The sequence below is a fragment of the Equus przewalskii genome, chromosome 3 (genome assembly GCF_037783145.1).
Source record: "Equus przewalskii isolate Varuska chromosome 3, EquPr2, whole genome shotgun sequence".
Lineage (NCBI taxonomy): Eukaryota > Metazoa > Chordata > Mammalia > Perissodactyla > Equidae > Equus > Equus przewalskii.
The window spans coordinates 66515829-66541740 of record NC_091833.1 but is presented as its reverse complement, the minus strand read 5'-3'; the positions used below and the strand labels follow the sequence as shown (position 1 = coordinate 66541740).

At 37.0% G+C, this 25912-nt stretch overlaps 1 protein-coding gene across 1 annotated transcript in view; it reads right to left on the bottom strand.

Annotated features, from left to right (window-relative positions):
* Nucleotides 1-5089: 5089 nt before the first annotated feature.
* The window catches only part of LOC103552789 (transmembrane serine protease 11E), a 42065-nt gene continuing 21242 nt past the window's right edge, over nucleotides 5090-25912 (bottom strand). The window contains exons 4-10 of the mRNA XM_008523005.2: nucleotides 25302-25369; nucleotides 21954-22117; nucleotides 18841-18879; nucleotides 16943-17120; nucleotides 15837-16096; nucleotides 15099-15241; nucleotides 5090-8136 (exon numbers count right to left, since the gene is read on the bottom strand). Of these exons, the coding sequence (XP_008521227.1) occupies nucleotides 7975-8136; nucleotides 15099-15241; nucleotides 15837-16096; nucleotides 16943-17120; nucleotides 18841-18879; nucleotides 21954-22117; nucleotides 25302-25369 (1014 nt within the window). The 3' untranslated portion in view covers nucleotides 5090-7974. The remainder of the gene's footprint in view (nucleotides 8137-15098; nucleotides 15242-15836; nucleotides 16097-16942; nucleotides 17121-18840; nucleotides 18880-21953; nucleotides 22118-25301; nucleotides 25370-25912) is intronic.

Below are 25912 nucleotides of genomic sequence, written 5' to 3'. Positions count from 1 at the left end.
ATAATTGAATAATTGCCATCTGCCAGACACACTGGAAATACAACGACAAAGAGAGGAAAATTCCATGCTTCACGGAATTTACATTTTAGTGTAGAAGATAGACAAAAAACAAATATACATTTTCTTGTGTGTGTGTTTGTGGTGTCAGGCAGAAATGATTGTTATAAAGAAAAGTAAAGGAGGATAGCAGAGTCTACCATGCAAGAATGGTGGTCAAAGTACCCTTTATGAATGACTGACAATAGAGCAGAGACTAGAATGTATAGGGGAGGAAGAAATTTTCCTCTATCCTTCTAGGTTCTTCTGGCTGGTCTAAGAATTAAGTTGACATGAGATAGAATCACAGGAGAAAATCAAACAAAGTTTAATAACACGTATATTTGGGAGAAACCCAGGAAAACTGAGTCACTTCCCAAAATAGCCAAAGGTACCACCTTAAATATCACCTTCAGCTAAAGACATAAGAGGATGTTGGGAGCAGTTATTTGGGACTTCAAAGGGGAGGAAGGCAATTCACATGGAGACGGAAAGACAAATGCTTGGTAAATAAGTGTTTTCCATGCCTCACAGAGACAATGGGACATGGAGAGGACTCTGTTCAAATGGGCTTTGCTAGGTTCCTCCCTGTGTACCACAACTAGTTCATATTACACTGTAGTTATCTATGGTAAGTGCTCCTTCCTGGAACAGGTTTTCTACCTTAAATTCTTAGGGGGAAGTCAAAGTCTCTTTCTGAGTCTTTTGTTCTTAAAATTAATCAAGCCAAAGAGACACCTTTTGGGGTGGCAAATTCTGCTCCCCTGCAAATGAAATGAGTAGGGGAAAAAAATCACACGACTTTCTAAGGAAATAGCTTTCCAGGTAGAAAAAGTAGCAAAAGCAAAAATGTGGAGGCAGTAGAATCCATGAGATACTTGAGGGACGGCAAAGTGGCCAAAGCAGTTGGAGAGTTAGAGAAGGAGTAGAAAGATGAGAAGTTATAGAGGTAGTGGCCAAAAAGAAACAGTTTTAATAGGACCTTATGGGATGTAGTAAGAACTTTGAATTTTATTCTAAGTTTGGTGAAAACCCATTATAAGATTTTAAAACAGGAAATGATATGGTCCAACTTGTAGTTCAAAAGGCTTTCAGTGGCTGCTTTGTGAAGCAACAAACTAGGTGTCAGGGCTGAGTAGGAACAGGAGGCAGGTAGTTAAAAGGATTTGTATTTGTCCAGGTGAGAGAAACAGCTATTTGGACTGCAGTGTTAGTAAGAAATTGTTGAAGTCTGTTGTATTTTGAAGGTAGGGCTGGCAGGATCGAATGTGGTGGGAGGTTTGAGGCCTGAGCAACTGGATGCATGGTGATGCCACTGAGACGGTAACATTCAGAGAAAAACAGGGAGTAGAAATTGGAAAACAAGACTTTGTTTTTAGAATGCTTCATTAGAGAAGATTTTTAGACATCTATGGGGAGTTCTTGAACAGGTAATTGCTTATATCAGACTAGAATTCATTGAAAAGGTTGTAGCTGGAAATATAAATTTTGGAGGATGAGGAAATTAGAGACCAATTCTTGTCACTCAATGCCCAGACAAGTTGATTATTCCGGTTGATATCTAAAGAGAGTAAGCTTCAGACTAAGTGAGGTTACTTGATAACTCACAAACAGGAGGCTGAATTGCAGACAGCAGAAGCTTAGGAAGAATAAAAAAAGGTTGGGAAGCTATTCTGCTATTATAAATGCTTTCGTGTTTCTTTTCCTAGAATGAGCTCTATTCCATGGTAACCAGAATAGTTGAAAATAATTACTGAATTAGAAACCTAATGTCTCTGGAACTATAGAGATTCAGAGAATGGGAGAAGTGGCAAATGACATTCTTTTCAAAAGGGAGCAGATTAGTGTAAAAGAATTGACCAGTGAACTTAAGTTCAGGCAAAATTCTAGAGAATACTAATATGCTATAAAAGTTTTAGATGTGGGAGGTGGGAGGAAGAGAAGAGTCAAGAGGATGTCAAGCTTTTGGACCTGAACAACTGTAAGGATGGCATTGACTGAGATGGGGAAGACAGTGGATATAACATGCTTGGAGAAAAAACATGTTGTGTTTGAGACGGTTATTAGACATCTGAATGGAGATAACCAATAGGCAATTAGACATGTGAGTTTGAATTTCCGAAGAGAGGTGTGGGCTGAAGATAACAATCTGGAAATGACATCATGTAGATGGTATTTAAAACCTTGAGACTGAATGAGATCACCAAGGAAGAGTAACAAGGTCTTAGCCCCGGAGTAACCCAACATTAAGAGGTCGAGAAGAAGGTTAGCAACCAGAAAACAAGACTAGCCTGTGAGTAAAAGGCCTGAGAGTAGCAGGAAATCAGGAGTACGCTGTGCCCCGGAAGACAAAGAAGGTGGTTTATGAAGGGTGGGGGGAGATCAACTGTGCCAATGCTATTGAGAAGACATATAAGAGGAGAATTCGCCAGTAGATTTAGCAACATGGAGACTATAAATGTCCTTGCAAAGAGCAGTTCTAGTGAAACTACGGGGCCAAAGTTTGATTGAAATATGCTTAAGGAATAATGGAAGAAAGGGTGTAGGAGATAGTAATTATACACCAATTTTTTTCAAGAGGTTTTCCTGCAAAGTCTTGGGGAAGCAACTGGTGAACAGAGAGTGAGGCCAAAATAATTTTTTTCGTGTTTGTTTGTTTTAAGATTGAAGAAATAATAAAAAGAAAAGTTGAGCATATAAGAAAGGAAGGAAAGAGTTGCTGGAGCAAATTCCTTAAGCAGGTGAGAGAAGATAGGATCTAGTGTGCTCGTGGAGGGACTGGATTTCGATGGGAGCACCTGGACAACAGATAGGAAGGCTGAGTGTGTAGGGGCGGCTGTTGGTGAGTGAGTAGAGGTGGTGGGGAGTTTCTTCAGATGCTTCAATATTCATGAAGGATGTAAGAAGCTAGATCGTCAGTGGAGAACGGGGCTGCATAATGAGGTGCAGAATTGCTGAAGAGAGGAAAAGATGTGAAATATACACCTAGGAGAGTGCAAGAGTGAATGGAGAAGCATAGTATGATGGTGGGGAAGCATTAAGAGTCTGCTGGAGGTTGTGATCATGAATTTGAAGGCAGACCAGTCAGTGTGGTTGTGTATTTTTCTCCAAACATGTTCAACTGCATGGTATAGGAAGAGTAGGTGAAGATTTGGATTCTATCAAGCTTGTGGTAAAAAGCAAGTGTCACAGAGTGATGAAACAAGAAAGAAACACAGAAGTCAGGATATATGCAAAGCAGTGATTACAGTGATTTGTTGTAGTGTTTATTCTGGATACAGCTCTGCCAAAGAGGTATTGGTTAATGGATCAATGTCAACTAAGGGAGATCTTCTAACTGCATTTCACAGGCCTCCGTCTCTCACTCCACCTCGAGAGTTGTATAATAAAAATTATATTAGGACAAACAAATTAGAGTCATGGTTATAAAAATTAAGACGAACAAATATTTATTGAGTATATCCTTATACTGGAATCCATTCCACAAGTACAGTGTAGAAACTGATACAGTTCTGTCATAAAACTGTTAAATATATTATGTAACAGGAAATAAGTTCAGGTATGAAGATAGGGTCATCATATATGCCATGTCTTTAGTCTGCATTTGAGTGTGTACCATGGGGGAAAGTGGAGACTAAGATTTTATATCAACCAGCATGAGACAGTTGGAGGTACTGTGGTAAAGTTCAGAATTATAGAAATGAAGGCATAATACATTCATTAAGGTAATACCATCAATTTTTTTCTACCCAAAGTAATTCCTTTTTTTCATTTTAGGTATATTGCTATGTTTGCTTGATTTTATTACTATCTTCACTCTTTAATACATCTCTACTGAGCATGTGCTATAAGTAATATATTTTCCTATGTCTTCTGAGGGTTATAAAAATGAATCAGTCATGGTGCCTACTGCCATTAAGCTTACAGTCTAGTTGTTGAAATCAGATCTATTCACACATGTCTAAAAGAACATGGGGAGAGAGTGTAGATACAAAGAGGTTAAAAAATGGTAAGAAGCCATCTGAAAAGGACATGGCAGTTTCTTAAAAAACTAAACGTGCTTACAATATGACCATTCATGCACTCTAGGCCATTAATCCCAGAGAAATGAACTCTTATGTTTGCACAAAAACCTACACACAGATGTTATGGTAACTTCATTCATAATAGCCAAAAACTGTAAACAACTCAAATGCCCTTTAATGAGTGAATGGTTAAACAAACTATGGTACATCCAGACCACGGTATGCTATGCAGCAAAGAAAAACCAGAATGAACTACTGATACACACAACTTGGATTGATCTCAGTGAACTATACTGAGTGAAAAAACTAACCTCCAAAGGTTCCATACTGTATGATTCTATTTACATACCATTCTTGAATTGACAAAATTACAAAGATATAAAACAGGTTAGTCGTCACCAGGGGTTAGAGATGGAAACAGGAGTAGGGAGGGAGCCAAGTGGCTGTGGGTAGCATGAGGGATCCTTGTGACCAAACTATTTTGTATCTTGACTGTGGTGGTGTTCACACTAATCCACACATGATAAAATTACATGGAACTAAATACATATACACACACATACACGCACATAATTGCATATTTTTTAACTGGTGAAAGCTGGATAAGTTTGATGGGTTCTCTCAATGTCAACTTCTTGGTTGTGATATTGTACTATAGCTAAGTAAGATTTTACCATTGCAGGAAATTGGATAAAAGATACGCAGGATCTCTCTGTATTATATTTTACAACTGTATTGAATCTATGATTCTTGGAAAATAAAAAGGTTTTTTTTAATTGGTAAGGAATTCCAGAAAAAAGGATGTTATATTCCCTTGAGGAAGTCAAAGAAGGCTTCATGGAGGAGGCATCATTTGAACTAGACTGTAGATCTTGATATAATCCAGTCACTCTATGGTTAATAAGGTTTATCATTTTTAAAAGTGGAAATGAAAAATTAGAATAACAGTCAGAAAACAACTTGATGATATGTTTTGGAATGATCCAAAGAAAATTTCCTTTGTAGAATCAGAACAAGGAACCAGCCCATTTTGTTGGTCTAACTATTTCTTTATTTCAAAAATATTTATTCAACATATTATGATGAAGTACCAATTGTTTAAAACAAGACTGTAGTTTAATTACAAAAAACAGTTATAAAAGTTACCATTTCTAGCTCCTACTATGTTCTAAGAACTATGCTGAGTAAGCACTTTCAAACATTATCTCATTTTAATCCTTACAACAATCATTTGAGGTAAACATTATTATCCCGGTCTTATCAATGAGTATATTGAGGCTTCAAGTGTTTAATTAATTGGCTTAAGTCGCACAGTTAGTGTAAATTCTGGGATTACTTCTTAAAATCAATGTGTAGATGATAATAAAGCTATGTTTTCCGCATAACAAAAAAATAAAAGAATGGTTCAACAAAATTTATTGAAAGACTATTATATACAAAGCACTTTACTAGATGCTGTGGGGAGAGTCATAGAAGATATAGAAGAGGAACTGCCGCCATCTTGTACAACTTACAAATATTATCTCAGTCACGACTTAGGTTTCTCCAATGAAATGGTTAAAACAGACATGTCCAAGAATGCTGAAACCTTTTATACGTTATCTTTCAAAAGAAGTTGTCATTTAAAAATTATGATACTGTATTATCTATTTCTCTGTGCACGTAAAGGTTGAACTATTGCTCATATTTTCACTGTGACCCAACCTCTATTTCTCAAATCTTTTGTAAAAGAAAATATCAAAAATATTTCTCTGGGGAATATCATGCCATTGTGAAATTAAACTTCTAAAACTTCTCCTTCGTTTAAATCTCTCCAAGTTTGTCTGCAGAGGAAATTTCTCATATCACGTTATAAATTTTATTTCAGTTTGGAAACTCACCTCCAGAAATATGCAAAACACTAATCATGATGTCAGTTTATATGAATTCATTTTTAAGTGGCTTCACAAAGACAAATTATATTCTTTTGGTTTTACAAGACCCTAATAAAGAATTTCTACTACAGTTCTCATTATTATTTGAAGAGACGAACGTCTTTCTTCCCTATATCGTCCAACAGCTTGCGGGTGCCACCTAGAGGCCAACTGTAGAAAATACTGAAACGGGGGAATCAACTTTTAGCGGAACACAGCGTAATTTAGTTTGAAAGGTACTTAAACCTCTGCTTAAAATTCATCACGTGCCTCAATTTTGTTTTTTCCCAAAAGATTTCATTAAGTGGAACAAAAATAGTTTGTGCCAACTATTTAACACTATCAATTCGTGTCAGTTTTCATGTTTTAGCCAAGTGCCTAAATTTTATCAGTTCATACGCCAATATTATTTCGGTGAGTAAAAGTCAAATTTTTCCCACTAATGTTGATTTTCAAAGTGGTTACGGTGCAATACAGAACTTGTATGAGTAACTGTATACAATGAAGAAAGGGTAACGGAAAGATTCAGTGAAATCTCACCATTAACACAGCGTAGGTCATGGCACACCAGTCCTAACTCCATAATGGCCTGGATGGATCACTTGCATGCTGTGTCTTGAACAGCTCAAAAGTAATAGACCAACACTAAAATTATGAAGGTGGCTGATATTAGGCCTTTACTCTTCAGTTTTGTATCCAAGCAATTAGCAATTCAGTGCCATACTAGATGTTGCAGGGAGACAGCTTCCAGAATAAATTCCCTACGACGACTTCCCTATGCTGAGTAAGCACTTTCAAACATTATCTCATTTTAATCCTTACAACAATCATTTGAGGTAAACATTAGAGGCGTCTAGGAGACCCTTGGTCCCATACCGGGAGGGAAACGCCCCCGTGCGGGCGGGGGTGGGGAGTGCAATCTTCTCAAAATGGAGGTCTGAGCTCTAGCTTCATTTGCACGACTACAGCTACACACTAACACCTCGACCTTATTCCCCCAAGGTTTTGCAGTTTGGGAAAGCTTTAAATACAAACACGCAAGCACTTGGTGATAATCCCATTTCATTCATAGTCTGGACTGGTTCTCCCTTCATTCCCTCCCATTCAACCACACAAAAATCTTAACACATGAGGTATGTTGATGGTTCTTAAATGAATTTTCGTTCTAGCCCCAGAAAAAAGAATTTGCAATAAATTAATTAGTGACATTTTCCCCATCTTCCCCATCCTTCATGGGCTATCATATTATAATGTCAAGCAAATGGATGATTTATTTGTTCTTTATTATATATCGATATCCTCAGCAGTGCAATGTTAAATAAATATTGTTTGCTTTAACTTAGTCAGAACAAGTACATTATATAAGTTTGTATAATTATCATAGTCCACAAGAAAATAGAATCTTCCCCACGTTTCTCTCTGTAGTTGTTTGCTGGAAAGGAAAATACAGCTATTTCTTGGTTTCTCTGTATTTTCTTAACTTAGTTCCCATTCTTTCTCCATCATGAAGTGTTTGGTATTTTACTGTCTGCTTACTTGACCTTTCATAATAAATAGGATCATTTTCCACATTTCATTAAGAAAAAAAAAAAACCTGATAATTTTCTGTACATTAAAATGTAGTTCTTTCATTTTTATATTTCTTTTCACTCTTTGTCCTGCACCTTGAAAGTAGAAATTTTCTGAGATGAGAGCAGCTGAGGAAATGAAGGAAGGGATCACTTCAGATTGTGTTTACGCATGAGAAATTTATGTCAACAAGCCAAAATTTCGAGGACAGAAAACTTCTATGAAACAAATGAATGCAAGTTGGGACAGAGTCCATCTGGCAGAAGCAGGATGCCCAGTGTGAAGGAGAGCTAGAAAAGAAGTATATGCATCAAGTAGACAGTTGAGTTAGATCCGTCAGATCTGGGTGACCTGCAAGGCTTCTTCTGCAATTCTATTTCTAAGAATGGCTTATGCACAAAAATGCATTCCATTCTATGGGTTTTTCTCTCTTAGACGCCAGTTTTGGAAGCAATCCAGTCCCGGAAGGCAGCCACGTTAGTATAAACACCAGGCTTATTGGGTTGCCCGCATTCGTCTCCCCAGCTCACTATGCCAGCAAGGTACCAGATATCTCTAGCATCTGAACTAACCAGTGGTCCTCCGGAGTCACCCTAAAGGAGAAGGGAGATATTAGTGATTAATAATTCAGTTCATTACAGTGGAATTTGCTACTTTTCTAATGAGTTTAATGAAAGGGCCATCTTCAAAAGTCTTCAGTGTGCTTAAATGCAGAAGTGATTCCTACTGTCTAAGTCAGTAATTCACATAAAGGAGGAGCTCCACCTCTGGGAAAATTGGCTTAGCCTCAGGGTTCAGCACACTGAGATTAAAGGTTCCATGTCCTTGGAGAACAGTACTCTTAACTTATCTAGTACATCTGACAAAACAACTCTCCTGCTCTTTATCAGTGTGACATAGCTCCCCAAAGAAGGGTGAAGAGTCTATTACTGATAAAAAGCACAAACATTAGAGTCGGACACCCAGGTTTACGTCTCAAGTCTGGCCCTTCCAAGCTGGCTAAGACCTTTAATTTACTTATTTGTAATGCTCCTAATAATACCTACGCCTGATGATAATTTTGAAGATTATGTAAGACAGTGAATGTAAAGTGCTTAGCATAGAGCCTGGCACAAAACAGAACTTAGTAAATACATATACAAAACCACAAATTCTGATTGTTTATGCCTATAAATTCCAGAGGGCTGTTTCTTTATACGGGTCATAAAAAAAGGTACTGGCTGATCTTTTCTCAAAATCTTGGGGTCCACCCATTAAGTGCTGAGCACTCTGTGAAGCTCTTAATTAACATATTATCTCATTAACTTGTGTAATTCTGGTAACAAAACATGGAGTTGGGCTTCATTTTCTCCATTTTAGCAAGAAGGAAACCGAAACTCATAGAAATTACATAATTTGCCTGATGTCACATGCTGTGCAGCGGCAGAATTGAATTTGAATCCAGAGTGATCAAACGCAGAAGACCATGCTTTTTTACCCCTACATTATACTAACTTCCTTGTGAATTTTCTTTTGTCTGTGTAAAAATATTAACTAATAGTAATAATAACTGAATTTAAAATAATGTGTTTGTAATTTTTAAATCAATTAACCAATAAGTATTTACTTACACCCTCAGATGTGATAGGAGATGTAAAAAGAGTGTAAACACATGGGCCTTGCCCTTAAGGAGTGTACAGTCTGGTTATAGAAATAAGATGCACCATATGAAGCTCTTTGAATAACTGAAGCTTTTTTCTTTTTAAAGATTTTATTTTTTTCCCTTTTTCTCCCCAAAGCCCCCAGGTACCTAGTTGTATATTCTTAGTTGTGGGTCCCTCTAGTTGTGCTATGTGGGACACCACCTCAGCGTGGCTCGATGAGCAGTGCCATGTCCGCGCCCAGGATTCAAACCAATGAAACCCTGGGCTGCCTGCAGTGGAGTGCACGAACTTAACCACTCAGCCACGGGGCCGACCCCTAACTGAAGCATTTTGATAATTGAAACCCAAGCCTATATGAAAGTAGTGTAGATAGGATGAAGAAATAGAAGATGCCAGAGACAACGAAGCTTAAATCCATTTAAGAGACAGGAGTGAAAGAGTCTAAAAATAAAGCAATCAAAGGAAAAAGATGGCAGTGTATCTAACAGCCATTACAAGCTGAAAAATAAGGTGAGTCCCTCAAGTATCAAATGGAGAAAGATATGGTCTGTTCTGCTAACACTAGTTAGCTCACACGTGATTGGTGAATAGGGGAGTTACGTCAATATAAAATGGAAGTTATGATGCTTTATACGTGTTTTGTCTTAGGCAAGGAAGCCAGAATAACAGGAGTAGAATTATACTCTTCAGAAGAAAAGGAAAAAGCTTTCAACTCAGCTAATACACAGGCAGAAGTCTTTGGGGATCTATTTTAAGAAAGAGTTAAATGAGTACCTGTCCAGGACTCCCCCACCAAAGAGGCACAACCTAGCCTCACTTAGTTCTTTGGTTCTGGCACTTTGTACTTTCTCGTCTGCTCAGGGCTAAACTCCCATAGGCATTGTCTCAGCCCCAGCAAGCTGGTATTTTCACTCTATTGTTTCTGTGTATTTTTAACATCCCCTAAATCAGCCACCAGCCACCCTTGTGCATTCTGCCTGCCTACACTGTCCAACTTATTTTTCAAGGTACAATTATTATTATTTCTTGTTCATTCTCTGGTTATAGTGTTGCATAGCTTTTGAAGGGTCTGTTGGTCTGTTTCTAACCCATTTTCCCCGTACATCTTGTTATTCTTAGTGAGTGATTTGGTGATAAACAGAACATAAAAGTTTATTCAGGAATGCACTAACAGAAACTTTTAAAATTAGAAGAAGCCAAACCAGGAAGCAACTGTATTGATCAAGATGTGAAGGAATGAAGGAATAGATTAACATGTTAACGGAAAGAATGGAGACAAAAGAGAGAAATCTAGAAGATATGGTAAAGATATTCTAGAACTTAATTGATTACACAGGAAGAAGATACAAGAGTAAAAAAAGACTCTAAGGCTGGTGAAACCCAACAGCATAAATGAGAAACTTGACAATAGAAAACTAGTTAACATTTCATGATGACTGTTGAGTTTGAGATGGCACATATAAAAATTTTAGTCTTATACTAATGCCTTAAAATATATAAATAGAAATGGTTTTAAAATAGGTGAAAATGTGAGACTAAATATGGACAAGATGTTAATTTTGGAGACAATAGATTTGGAAGTCATTAAACTGACAGCTGAGTTCAGAGAAAAGATAGCTTCTTGAGTGAATATATAGAGAGCAGAGAAAAATTTCATGTTAGACCTGAGTCTTGAGGCATAACCAGGCTTAGGGAGAGAGAGAAAGAGGAACCAAAAGGAGGAACCAGAACTGAGTGCTTAGAGGAGGAGACAGGAAATCAGCATATTTCAGGATCCTAGAATTCAGAGAAGGATCATATTTTAAGAAACAATGGGTGGCCAAATGTCATTGAGGTAGGAAAGACTAGGAGATCTAAGTAAATATTTTTACATATGAGGTTAAGGATGATTTTTGAGATGTAAAAAAATGTATGAAGCCAGTCAAGTGACAAAAATTGTGGAGGCTAAACATAAAAGAGAAAAAAAAATGGGTTCTGGGTCCCCTCAATGATAGGAAAGCAGGGTATTGTAATAACAGGGCTCACTTTGATTCCTCTTCTTTATTTCTCCAAATTTGTAAAGGATATTCACCTCTAATACCAACATCAAAATGGCATTGTAATAGGGGACATATTTTCAGATGAAATTATATGACACCTAGGATTTACTTCAAAATATATCTGCAATTTAGGGTGGGGAGGGGAGGGTTAAGGGGATTATGTTAGGGTATATAGGGATGAAATAAGATTGTTGATGAGTTGACAATTGTTGAAGTTGGATGATGAGTATATGGGGGTTCATTATACAGTTATCTCTACTTTGGCATACACTGGAAATTTTCTGTAATAAAAACTTAAAAATAAAAGACTAAAGAGGCATACAGCTATAGCTCTGAAACTTGTAGGAGGAAGTTACTGTAAAGAGAGGCCAAGATATTTGAATGAAAATCATAAATGATGATCACAAATGTCAAAGCATAAGATGTTTTCAATAGTTTTAGTAAAATTGAAGGCAAGTAGAATGAAAGGGTTTAAGATGAGAGATGTAGAATATCTAAACAATGATTCTACGACTGTCAAAGAAGATAAAAGACAGTTGATTCTCATTATTCACAGTAGTTATGTTCTGAGAAGTTGCTGCAAACACTTAGCGAATACTGAATCATTGTTCCTAGGGGAAACACAATTAGATTTCCATGAGCTTCTGGTCAGATTTTCATCAACTGTTCAACACATAACCACATTTTGTGTGTTTCTGTTTAAAGACATTATTTAATATGTATTATTGGTTCATTAACATTGAAATCACTGCCAACAGTGCCGTAACTCATGCCTGAATGATGCTTATCTAACACACGTTTTCTCCATAGAGCACCTCACAGCCTTCTTGCACTTCACTTCAGCACTACACTTAGGTACTACTTGAAACAGCAAAATCACCAATAAAACCCACAAAAATGTGGAAAATGTGGCATTAAATAAACCACGAAAAGGACACAAGTCCTTTTTGGTATGAAAGATGAAACAAGAAAGCCCAGCCTCACGTTTTTCAACCACAGGTGAGAGTGTATGCATTTGAGTGACTCATTTTTTGCCACTCTGCTCAGGTTCATGAATGATCAGGAAAGCATCTTGTATATTGATTTTGGGTTCACAAACAAATTTTAGCAAGTATGCGAATTTGCAAGTACAGAATCTACAAATAATGAGGATCAAATGAATCTTTTACTAAGTTGTTTTTGTTCTGGTAGATTTATTTATGGAATCAACTTGAATTTTCTGTAAAATTTTGTAATGGGACCAATCTCTGTTGTTCCATGTCTTCCTCCACAAACAGTCAGGGCCTCAGAACACAAAAAGAAACACAGTGAAGTAAGTTCAATCTTGAGCATTTGTCAGAAGTGTGAAGAAATGTCAGCTGGGTGAAAGAGTCCAGTGTAGCCTACTGAACAATGCTAAAGTGACCAATCCAGAGGTAAAAGTTGGGAAAGGACTATGGTGCGGCCAGTTGTGGATTCAGGAAAGTGGACCCAAAGACAACAGGTTCACTGCATATGTGAGAAAAAGCATGAAAAATTGCAAAAAACAAAAAACAAAACAAAAAAAACTTAGAAATGAATGGCATACCACTCTATGGATCCAGATTGGTAAGCATACAGAATAGCATGAAATTTTAAAGACCAATATGGGGCTTAGAGAGCACTAAACAGAAAGTCTGTCAAATCACAAAAGAAAAATTATAGGGATGTTTAGGGACATACCCAAGGAATCGGTTATCAACCCCCTCTAAGATTTTATCAGCAAAGTGGATGAAGACATAGAGGTCATAGCTGTCATATCTGGCAAAGGCACAAAGTTGACAGTGCTAGCCTATGTACTGGAAAGCAAAATCACAGTTCAAAAAGATGCCTATGCTCTGACTGAAATGGAATAGATTTATTTATTCTTTTTGCTCAAGCCAAATGCAGCTTAAAAAAAGAGAAAAAAAAAGGAAAACTCTAAGCATTAGAAATAAAATAAATATAAAAAGATTCTAAAAGATATCCTGGACTTGGAGATGAAGAAACCAGCAACCTCGCAACCTGGCAACAGGTGAAGCTAAAAAGAAGGCTCAAGAACAGCCTTCTGCGGGCCAACCTGGTTGCACAGTGGTTAGATCCAGCATGCTCCACTTCAGCAGCCCAGGTTAGTAGGTTTCGATACCGGGTATGAACCTACACTGTTCATCAAGCCATGCTGTAGTGGTGACCCACATACAAAATAGAGGAAGCCTGGCACAGATGTTAGCTCAGGGCCAATCTTCCTTACCACACAAAAAAAGAAAGAATAGCCTTCTCTTTCTAACCAAAGAACCAGAAAGAGGGCAACCTAGGAAAACAGAAAACTTTCAGACAGCATCTTCTCCACTCCCGCCAAACATAGAAAAACTGTGGTTCTTCCCTAACCCCCATCAGCAAAGGCCAAGTGAGGAGCTTAGACTTCCACTATTACCAGGCTGTAATGAGGCCCAATCTCCTGCCAGACTGGTGTCAGAGAAGACTGAGTGGGAAGCCAAACTTTCATCCTTGCCACGTGGTAACGAAACTCTCCTCATCCTTCCCTGTGGTGATCAGCTGGGGAATAGGGACTACCACCCATTTTAATGAGGCATAACTCTCTCTCCCATAGGGTGATAGCAAAGGAGATCTTGTGGAGAGTCAGGAATGGCACCACTGCCAAGCAGTATTGAGGCCATAGCCCCATGGTCTCAGTGGAGGCCACAAGAGGAGCAATAACAAGGTGTTCCCAGCAGCAACTCTAGTTGCCAGAGTGGCATCAGGGGAGGCCTAGTGGGGAGCCTGAAATTCCACCTCCAACCAGCAGTAATGAGGCACTGATCCCCTGCCAGGTACCAAAAGTGGATGAGTGTGGAAGGAGGTGGCACCTCCCTACCTTCTCCAGTGTCATGTCGGAGGAAGCCTGCTAAAGCAGAAGATTTAAATAAGATCCAGAGACTCGTAACATAGTACTCAAAATGTCCGGAATACATCTGAAAACCCCTCATCACACCAAGAACCGGGAAAATCTTGACTTGAATGAGAAAGGCAATTAACAGATACCGCTGCTGAGATGACACAGATGTTGGTGTGACCTGACAAGGATTTTAAAGCAGCCATCACAAAAATGTCTTAAAGAGCAATTACAACCATGCTTGAAACAAATGAAAAAAGAAGTTTCAGGAAAGAAATAGCAGATATAAAGAAGACTCAAATTGAAATCTTAGAACTGAAAAATACAATAATCAAAATTAAAAAAAAAAAAACTTGCTGGATGGGCTTAACAGAAGAATGGAGATGACAGAATTAAAAATCACTGAACTTGAAAATAGAATGATAGAAATTACCCAATCTAAACAACAGAGAGAAAGGAGTGGAAAAGAAAAAAGGAACAGAACCTCAGGGACCTCTGAAAATTTTTCTACAAAGGGATACTCTAGTCAAAAGCGCTAATAGAGAAATCAAAATGGAATTCTAAAAACAGTTACCACATGATTCTATTTATATAACACTCTAGAAATTACAAAATTTTAGAGATGGAGAAGAGATTACCGATTGCCAGGTGTTAGTGATGAGACAGCGATGGAGGAAGGAAGTGGGTGTTACTATGAAGGTACACCTGTGTGTTGATGAAACAGTTCCCCACTGCAGTGGTGGTTACATGAATCTGCACATGTGACAAAATGCCATAGAACTAGAAGCACACGTTGTATCGATGTCCACTTCCTAGCTTTTATATCATACTATAGTTATGTGATATGTCACCATTGGGGAACACTGGGTGAAGGGTACATAAGACCCCTCTGTACTGTCTACAACTTTCTGCAAATCTATAATTATTTCAAAATAAAAGGTGAAGAAAAATTATGCAGCATACTAATAGGTCAAATCACTTACCTGGCATGCATCTCTTTTTCCTTGCAAGGAGCCAGCACATAACATTCTAGGAGTTATGGCATTATTGTAAGCTTGAGGCTCATTACAGGTTTTAGTGTCTATGAAATCCACCTTTACTTGCCGAAGATGATTTTGACTGTTACCTAAAGGGAAAAAATTGTCTTTATATTTGTAGATATACATATATTCTATAAACCTGAAGAAAGTCTTTCACAACTAGTGGATAAGAAGGTGATATAGAATCTTAGGATATATATTTTTTCAGATACAGTAATATTTGGGAAAAGAATTCTTTCCTATTTTCAATGAAAAGCTAGGTGCCTAGGAAAGAACCTCAAGTTCTTTAAGTAATTTCCATTACATTAATAAGCTTAGAAGGTAATTTCAGAAGAGGGGAATGGTGGCTTTATGATTCGCTGGTATTCACAATTTGGTATATTAATAATCCTTAATCTCTTACGTAGTTAATTCCCTAGTAAAAAGTTCAGACATATTTACTCTTTCAGACACCTTACCAAGCACCATTACTACAGTAGGAGTGATGCACTTGATAGTAACCTAAGGTGTGAAGGAATTTATGTGTCTTCTAAATGACTTAGTTCACAAGTAAGGCTTGACTTGGCCCAGGTCCACATGACCAACTCACCAACATATTTTGGCATAATGACACCCATTCTTTAAATGTCTCAGAATACCAAACTAGATTACTATGATTTTAGTTTTTCTTGAGATGCTCACCATCACTTTGCAGTGCTCCAAATCCTGTCACAAACATCTCATCACCTGGGTTAAACTTGTGGGATGCATCAGGGAGACAAACTCTGTGCACAGCATTTGTGTAGGGAACAGGGCTAGACAGCTCTGCAACTGAAATATCATAGTCATGTGATGGATATTTGTATTCTTCATGGACAATTATCCTCCGGAGTCCTCGTTGCATTTTCGGAGGCTTTATTGTTACTCCAAAGGAAGCAGTCCATCTGGCTGGGTCCTTATATCTGGGGGGAAAGCATGAAGAAGAAATTTCACTTCACTATGTTATCAATATAATGATTTATGTTAAACTATTTAGTTTCCCGGTGTCAAAATAAGTTTTCTTTTTAAAATTATAGTTTTTATGTATAGAAACAAACTTTCCAATCTGAGAATCAGGATCAGGGGTCAGATGCGGTGGAAATGCCAGAGTGGTGTGTTTCTTAGGATATACATGCCACTCTGCATGCCAAGTCACCCACTCCAGATCCTAGGGCCTTTTGATATTTGGGGGCATCAGTAACTCCAAGGGACATACGGAAAGCATATCCTGTATAGAATGAGAAAACTAAATGTATTCTATGTGCACCATATCGCCTACCCTAAAACAGGAACATTTGTCTGAAAACCAAAAAGGCGACACAATAATTTAACAAAGCATTACTATTCTGTATGCTGTAGCCAGTCCGCACAGGGTCAAAAGGTCTCCATCCTTGGACTATAACTAGTCGACCTTTTCAGTCGTATAATTTGTTACTACCAAATTTCTTTATATTTAATGCTTTCTTACCATGTGGAATTTCCACATCAGGGTCAAACCTACAATCCATCTAGCCACTTTCTCTGATAAAGACACAGCAGAGAGATATGGCTCTTCTCTTTGATATCAAGCTCAAAGTCCAAAGATGACTTTAAAATTCCTGTTTCCTTTGAGAAATTATTGTGTATTTATCAATGGATGACTTAGCTACATGTACATTGATGCCATTTCCAGACTATAAAACCTCTTATTAAGGTGTAAGAATTTTCCTTCCTGCCAAGCCCTGGTGCACATTGCTTACCCCCAACCGTTCTCAAGGTTCAGGACTTACACTCTAAAGCAGTGAGCAGCACCCACAAGCCACGTGTCATTAATTAAAGCTGCTCCGCAGCGATGGATCCCATCCCATTGCAGGCTGGCTTGCCACGGCCATTCACCCTCTTCTACCTCTGTCCCACCGACGATCCTGAGACCCTGTTTTGTAGTTTTACTCCTTCGTGTCCCACAGCCTGCCAAAGAGAGATGATGTATTAGTTAGCAGCTGTATTTAAGTATCAAATCGTGTTACTAGATCTCAAATTTCTTCTACATTGTGTTCCAGTGGTATCAAATATTTTCTCCTGTTCTTCCCTTTCCTTAAACTGTTTTGTGTCATTTATTTAAACTCCTATTCATCTTGTAAGATTTAAATCAGTCATTACCTCCATTGCAATGTCTTCTCTAACAATTCTCCTGCCCCCAAACTGAATTAGTTATGACTTTCTTGACGCTTCCATAAGAAAATAATAATATTAATAGTAATATTATTATTATTTGTGTGTGTGTGTGAAAAAGATTGTCACTGAGCTAACATCTGTGCCAGTATTCCTCTATTTTATGTGGGATGCCACCTCAGCATGGCTTGACAAGTGGTACTAGGTCCATGCCTGGAATCCGAAACTGCAAACCCCGCCACTGAAGCCAAGCGCGCAACTTAACCACTATGCCACCAGGCAGGCCCCAATAATATTATTATTAATATAAATAATAATAATAACAATATTCTCCATGTGTGCATATACATATGTATCTCTAGGTATATACATATGTCTCTCTCTCTCTTCATATATATATATATATATATATTTATATATATATGTCCTTCGGCATTGTTTATTACAGGGTTTCTCAACCTTGGTACTATTGACACATTGGTATGGCTAATTGTTTTTGTGGGTGGCCGTCCTGTGCATCATAGGATCCCTGGCCTGTACATACTAGATGCCAGTAGCACCGTCCCACCCCCAACAATGATGATAAACAAAATGCCACAGTGGGGCATGATCCCTTGGGGGTCTAAATTGCCCTTGTTTGAGAACGGTTGTTTTAGAATGATGTATTCATGCATTAGTCTCATTTGAGTATGAGCTGCTTTAGACAGGGATTATATCTCATCGATTTTATCTCCTTATTGCCCAACACAGAGCTAGCATATAGTAGGTTCCCAGTAAATATTGCTGGCAAGAATATATGCCATTTAAGTAATGGGATTATCCTTTGCTCTGAAGTTTATGAATTAACCAACATTCTGAGCTGACGAGTTGCACATTTCCTTCCATCTTTTAAGAGAAAAGTATTCAGTACTAATTCCATAATTATCGAATGTGTCTCTAAATCTAAATCTAAATACTCTGCTACAAGGGAAGGGAAATACCAGACTTTTAAAATATGATTACTTTTAAAATATGGCTAAAGATATCATTTAGGCCTTCAGTAATTTCATCAATGTATACCCCAACCCTATAATTGCCTGAAATTTCCATAATATGGGATTAATAACATCGAGAAGATTTTATTTATTGTAAAACAACAAGTCTCTAACTCTAGTTGAAAAATACCAATGTACAGATTACTTTTATATCATCTTTAGAAAACTCCTGTAAGAGTTTATAATAGATATCTGCAATCAAAATATTGAAGAGTATTTTTTGTCTTTTCTTTAATAACTGCACAACTCACTTCCACTACACATCCACCAGAGGCACCCATACATCCACTCCAAAGGTCTCCCAAGTTTGTCATTCTTAAGTAATGAAAGTTGCCTCATAGATAAGATAAGGCACCATAAGCGGTGTACAGGTCAATGAACTTTATTCTGACCCTATAATGCCACACAAAGTAAGCCTAAATGATCTAGTGTTAACTTTTTACATTCAAGTGATGCAATTGTAATAAATATATTAAACTTACAGTTGTTCAGAAAGTTGTCCGTTTCTGTATTGTTAATTTCTGAAATATACAGAAAAGGTGAACAGAACAAGGTCAGCACATCAGCATAATGCCTCGAGTACTTCAAATACTAAGGGCTGCTTAATTCCATTATAAGATAGTATCTTTAGGTTGTAAAGCAAGCAACAGTTAATCATAGACATTGTACGTTCATTGCCTTGGGAGAAGGGAGATCTGGACAGTGTTTCTTAAACTTTTGTATGGACAAGAGTCACATAGGGAGCATCTTTATATTGTAAATTCCTGTTTCTTTTCCCAGTAATTTTTATTTAGTATTTTTGTCTTGAATCCCAGGAGTCTGAGTTTTATACCAAGAAATAAGATGCAAGTGGTCTACAGTCTCTTTGGGGGAAATACTGGCCTAAACCATAGTATTCATTCCCCAAATGCAATAATATTTTTATTGACCATTATTTCAGATTATTTTACTAAACTCATAGGCATAGTCCCATTTGTATAACATATCCAAATGGTGTCTCCATAAATTATTGTTCACTCCCATTTAAAAACAATGTTATCCCTTTCTAGGTCTTCTTTCTGCTAAAGTTTTAGCAGGGCAATTTGCCCTCAAATTGTCATTCAACTCTAGCCAATGGTTCCTTAGCTTGTTGACTTCTCATCTATCAGGCCCTAACCCTATGCAAGCACTAAGTCAACCAGCAGATATGTAAAACTCTAAGCATTCAAATTTCCTGACTCAGTATATTTCCAATAACCAAAACTATTCTCTTTGAACATGGCAGGATGAGAGTTCTAAATACAAAAATTTTAATGTTAATTTTTCTTTTAGTATTTAACAGTAATGATTTACTAGAAATCTGTATCCTAGAAAGGCTTCTTTCTGACTTTCTCCATTCAGGTTAATTTTGGGAAAAATGGCAAAAATAAGGAAGAAGTGACCATTTATTCTCAGTAAATATTAAAAACCTCCAGCACTAATCTCTCTGTTTCAATAAGCTGTTCTTCTTTATCTCAAGTTCTTCCTGGAGAAAGTCCTGGCTTTGCATATTGACACTACTGGCAGGGCCAGCTTAAGAGATATGTGACTTATGTATCTACACTGGCTGCTACTCTCGGCATGAACTTGAACTTGGTTTAATGCTTACTGACTTGAAATTCTTAATAATTTTGTCTCATAATTTGTGTTTTGAAAGTGAAGTCCTATAGGATAATGGAGCATGGCATGAGCAGAGGAGATACACACAATACGTGTGTCCACAGGTTCTTGCTGCCCCATTTGCATGTATCATTCACGATACCCCACGAACCCAGAATTCCAGTGGACCTAAAATGTTCAGCAAACTCAAAGTGAGTACAAGATAAATGAGTGATATCTACCACTAAGTAGGCAGAGGGCACTGACAGTCCCAGGAGGTCATGTTTTCTGTTTGAACTAGAACTCGTTTAGAACACAGAAAGAAAGCAATGACATTGTAATAGACCCAAACAGCCAAGGGACCCTATCATATCCTTTCTTGCTCCCATTACTTCTTTATTAGCCAGCAGCTTCTGCTGAAAATAATGACATAGAAGGACCTTTCAGTCTTTCTTCACTTAAGCTGAAGGTAGAGAACATTAGTAAAATTTCACACATTAAACAAGGGAAATAAAAAACTCTGAGGTAGCCTTGTGTAGTGTTTCTATTGATCTGGTAAGAACCAAAATACACACATGTATGAACTATGAAATACGGTTGAATAATTTTTGTGATTCCACATAGAAGTTAAATACTCTTATATTTGCATTTGAAATCGACATTTCACAGTAGGAAAGTAAGCAGTAAAACGCACACTAGTAATTTAAGACTTTAATTTCTTCACTTAGCATGACGTTAATTAGTAAATAAAAATACCATAAGTCAAGAGAGTCCATGAAAGAAAGAAAAGTCTTATATTTTAGTACCTTTAACAGACCTTTTAATTGCTTTTTGAAGAGTCCCAACATTTTCGTTTTGCACTGGGCCCCACAAATTATATAACTGGCTCTGACTAGTGAAATTTCCCTTTCTAAGCAGGTAAGGTGGCTGACCATGGTTAGGTCTCTAGTTAGGTCTGTCAGCTTTTATATTAGTACTTCACTGTTTCTACTCATCCCCTATTCTCTAGTCTCTAGTGCTGCCATATCCAATATTGTATCCACTAACCATATGTGCCTAGTGAGCTCTTGAGATGTGGCTAGTCTAAATTGAAAAGTACTATAAATTTAAAATATATACTAGATTTCAAAGCCTCAGTACAAAAAAATATATATATAAAATACCCCATGAAATAATTTTTATGTTGATTACTTGTTGACATAATAATGCTTTAGATATATTGGGTTAAATATACAAATTATTTAAGTGAATTTCACATGTTTACTTTTACTTTTTTAATGTGGCTACTAGGAAATTTAAGATCATACATGTGGTTTGCACAGTATTTCTATAGACTAGTATCGTTTTAGAGCACATGACTTAGCTCTTAACCAAACTTTTATTTCCACTGAGATTTCCTGTTTCTTACTTTTTAATAATGAGGACCTACCACTGCTTATTTCATCCCCCTGTCCCCCCTCAACACACACAAAAAAGGACCCTCAGACTTTTCAAATTAGTTGTAAAATATACCAAAAATAAGTATAAATAAATTATAAATTTTTCGTTGGTTAATGTTCTAAGGGAAAAAGCTATCTATATCTATATCTATATCTATATCTATATATATCTCAAGATATATCAATGACATTTGGAGGCAAACATGTGGATGGCATGAACTTTTCCACACGTTATACTGAGAAGGTAAAATGTAAGCAAGCCATTTTCTCCATTTATCTTCGGATTCTACAGCTAAAGTGCAAGGCCCAATATAAAATAAGAATCCAGGCCCAGGAGTTAATGACAGGCTTGCATGGGAGGCACAAGGTTAGGGTAGTTTTAAAGACCGATTCAGTCCCAAAGAAATATTCTCTTCATGGCAAGACTCCATAATTAGAGCATATCCAAAAAAGTTTTTAAAAATCAGTGCCCAGGACCAAACTTAACGTGGAGCTATTCTACATAAGAGAATTAAACTAAATAAGAGAAATTAACTTACTTTTTATTTCAACTGATTCAGGGTTTAATTTAGGAGGCCCTACAGCATCTTGTAGCTTTTGGTGTAGAACACGTTGAATAATTTTATTTATGGCTTCAGGATCCTCAGTAGAGCGAAATCTAAAAATCAGCAGCATATGAGCAAACACTCCATGTTCCTCTTGACTTTGGACCAAAAAGAAAAAGAGGGTTTTAAAAGATATAGTTCTGAATAAGATTTATGGTAATATCACAACATATTTTTTCTTTGTCATTCATTTGAAATATGCACACACAAAAAACAAATTCATAAGTGTAATTTTAAAAGATCCAATTTGTTTCCTTCTATATTCCTATTGTTTACCACTTATAGAACTTCCAACTCAGCCTCCCTGATAGTGAGCTAGTATGCTCATGATCTCTCTTACTACCAAAGGATGCAGTTAAGTACATGGTTATTAATAGAAAAAGACACTTCTCTTGTCAACCACTCAAAATTATCAAATATAATAAATGGTGAATATAAAATCGACTCTGGCTTTGGCTTTCAGGCTTAACTCCCAGTGACTTAAATCCATTGATTTCTCCTAAGCAAACTTCAGGCTCTCCTAAATAACTCCTAATCCAAATAATATTCAAAAGCTTGACCAAATTGTATTGACTTCATGTGACTGCATTTTCAGGATGGAGTATTAATTAGCCTTAGTGTTATTTGAATGAGTTACTACCTTGGAATCATCTTTGACTGCCCTTTCTCATGCTCTGTCAGCTACTCTACCTGCTCTTTTTTTTTTTTGCATACAATCAGTTCCCAAAGAATCTTACTCCTCACTATACACTGCATCGACTCCTACTCACATAAATTGTCAATGGGAATATAAATTAGAATCTTATTTTTAGAGGGCAGCTTTATTTATCTATTATAACTTTTGATTATACATCCTCTCTGATACAGCATTTCTAGTTTTAGAAATTTAGTCTTAAAATACACTCTTGTTGGGGCTGGCCCCGTGGCTGAGTGGTTAAGTTCGCGCGCTCCGCTGCAGGCGGCCCAGTGTTTCGTTGGTTCGAATCCTGGGCGCGGACATGGCACTGCTCATCAAACCATGCTGAGGCAGCGTCCCACATGCCACAACTAGAAGGACCCACAACGAAGAATATACAACTATGTACCAGGGGGCTTTGGGGAGGAAAAGGAAAAAAATAAAATCTTTAAAAAAATACAGTCTTGTTTGTGCAAAGAGATAAGTATACATATCTCAATCATAACTTTGTTTTTAAATCAGAAAAATATGTAACAACCCAAGCATGCACCAAAAGGGCATTGGCTAAATCAACCCTGACATATAGTTGTAGTGAAATACTATACAGCCAGCTAAAGAATGAAATAGATCTGTATGCAGTCATTGGAAAGATGTACAAAATAAATTATTAAGAAGATGTGTTATTTATGGGAGTGGAATTATTGGAGAGGGAGTTTTCACTTTCCATTTTATGCAATACTATGTTATTTGAATTTTATATGTTTTTTGTATCACTTATGTAATTTGAGGAAATAGGGCTTTAAAGATATTATTGTTATGTATCTCATCCCCTTTCACTGCCTCAGTAGCCCTGTACATCAATTATTTATTCTTTAGTCTTTCTCTTAAACTATTCCTATACTGGCTGCCTAACAGAAACAAAAACAAACAAAACCCTTTCTTTACCCCAGCTGTTCAATTTACTTCTCACTTTCTTATCACAGCAAACCTTCTTGAAAGGATAAATTATATTCTGCCTCATATTTACTTCATTGCAGTCTGCTTCCTACCCTTCCATTCCACGGAGTCTTTTCTTGACACTAAATGACTTCCTCATTGACATATCTAGTGGATTCTTCTCAGTCTTATTACTTGGTCTCTCAGGAGCATTTGTCAATGCTGACCACTCTCTTCTTGAAACTTCTTATCTTTATCATCAGTGGTGCCTCTCTTGTGATTTTTCTTTTTTTCCTGCTCCTTCCCTGTCTATTTCCTGGGTTCTTATTTTAATTCCATCTCTTTAAACATTGGTGTTCTTCAAGGTCTCTTCATCATCCTTTTTTTTTCTTTCATTACCCTTATTCTGAGAAATTCCATTCACATCCACACTTCCCAAAGCTTTGAGTTGATGATGAGAGAATCTTCAGCTCAGTTCCCTTTTCCTCCCCCAAATAAGATATTTCAAGCTCATATGGTCCCCCAGTATCTCAACTCAACATCTCTAAGACTGACTTCATATTTCCAACAAACTTGCACTTCTTCCTACTACAGTAATAGAAGAAAGACTAATGAGTAGATACATTCTACAATAAAGAAGTAAACCAATTTGAAAGTGATTTGGAAGATAGAATAGGTAGAAGTTAGTTATTCATAAAGTGTGAGGGGCCCAGGAAAAGGAGGAGTGTATGATGACTTCCAGGTTTACCATTAGTGTGATTGGGTTTTCCTTGAGTTAAGGAATTTTCTGTGGAAATCCCATGTGGAGATGTGCATGGGTAGGCATATAATTCTAGAAAACAGTTTAGACTGAAAATAGAAACTTGGATTTCAATAACCTATGAAGCCATGTGAGTGGACGAAATCTTCTTGAGTGAGTGAAAATTTAGGGATTGGAGAAGTAGAAACAGATCCAAGAAAGAATAATATTTCAAATGCCAGAGAGTACAGAATTTTCGGGAGAAAGTGGTCAAAGTAACACCTAAGAGATGTCAGCTAATTAATAGACTGAGAAGTAACTCTTGGAGGTTTTGTCATTGAAATAATATTGGAAACAGTTCTTATCCTATTTTTGAAAAATACAAATAATTTGTATTAAGACAACATATTATTTAAGATCCTCACATGGCATTTTGCTTAAAATGTTATGCTCTGAACTCATACTTATTGCTGATTGATGATCAGATCTGAAATCTTAAATATTTGGAGCAGAAAGAGAAATATTTGTAATAGAAGAAAGTAAAGAAAACTGATACGAAGGAAAACCAACAGGTGAAGACAAACCTCATCCACTACATTATTTTACGTAGGGCACTATTTGCTAGTAAGCCAAGGGATGTGGCTTGGGTCCCGATTTGTGCCGATTAGAGTTTCCCAAGATACAATTCTATAACATAGCCACCAATAACACCTCTGTCCCTTGCAAACATCTTGCAAATGCTTTCTTTTGGATTTAGAGAATGAGTAAGTCACATTGTAACCCATGATTTATACAGAACAAGTGCCAAATGAATGTCTGTTGAATTGAATTACATCATATTATTAACACTTCAAGCGGTATTTATAACTGACCAGGTTAACAGCTTTAGCTTTAAATAGTATTCAGAAGTCAGCATTTTAGATCTACATACCTGAACTTGATAATTTGAGACTTGAAAAAATCTTCCCTCAATGAAGATTTATGAAATGCATTTTTCACCTGTTCCAGAAATATCCAAAATATGTCAGTAAGAAGAATTTTCTGAAATTCTGCAAGTTAATTCAAAGCTTAAAAACATTTTTTAAAATTTAAGAGCAAAACACATGGACTGACGTGTCAATTGAGGAATCTTGAGTCCTTTTGGTATTCTACTCAGTGATTTCAACTGAACTCTGTCTTAGGAATTATAGGAGCTGGGGAACCATAGTTTTCAGGGGTCAAGAATGACCTCTGCTGTGTTACACTGAGAAAGAAAAAAAAGAGAGAATAAACATACTGTTTTTTGAAAAGTAAGGGTAAGCATTCACACCCTGAGATATAGATTTTTACTGTAGGTAGGCAAAGGAAATGAAATAATTCTGCCAAGTGATAGCTGGGTCATAGAAAGGTGTGCAGGACAGTGTCACATGGTTCCCAAACCTGGTGAAAGATTTGCCGAATACTCTGGCATAAGCTGCGCCCAATTCAGCACTCAAAATGCTCTTAGGAAGGCCCATGTGAGCTGGCATACTTAGCCTAACATGTCCTATAAGGTTTACTCTA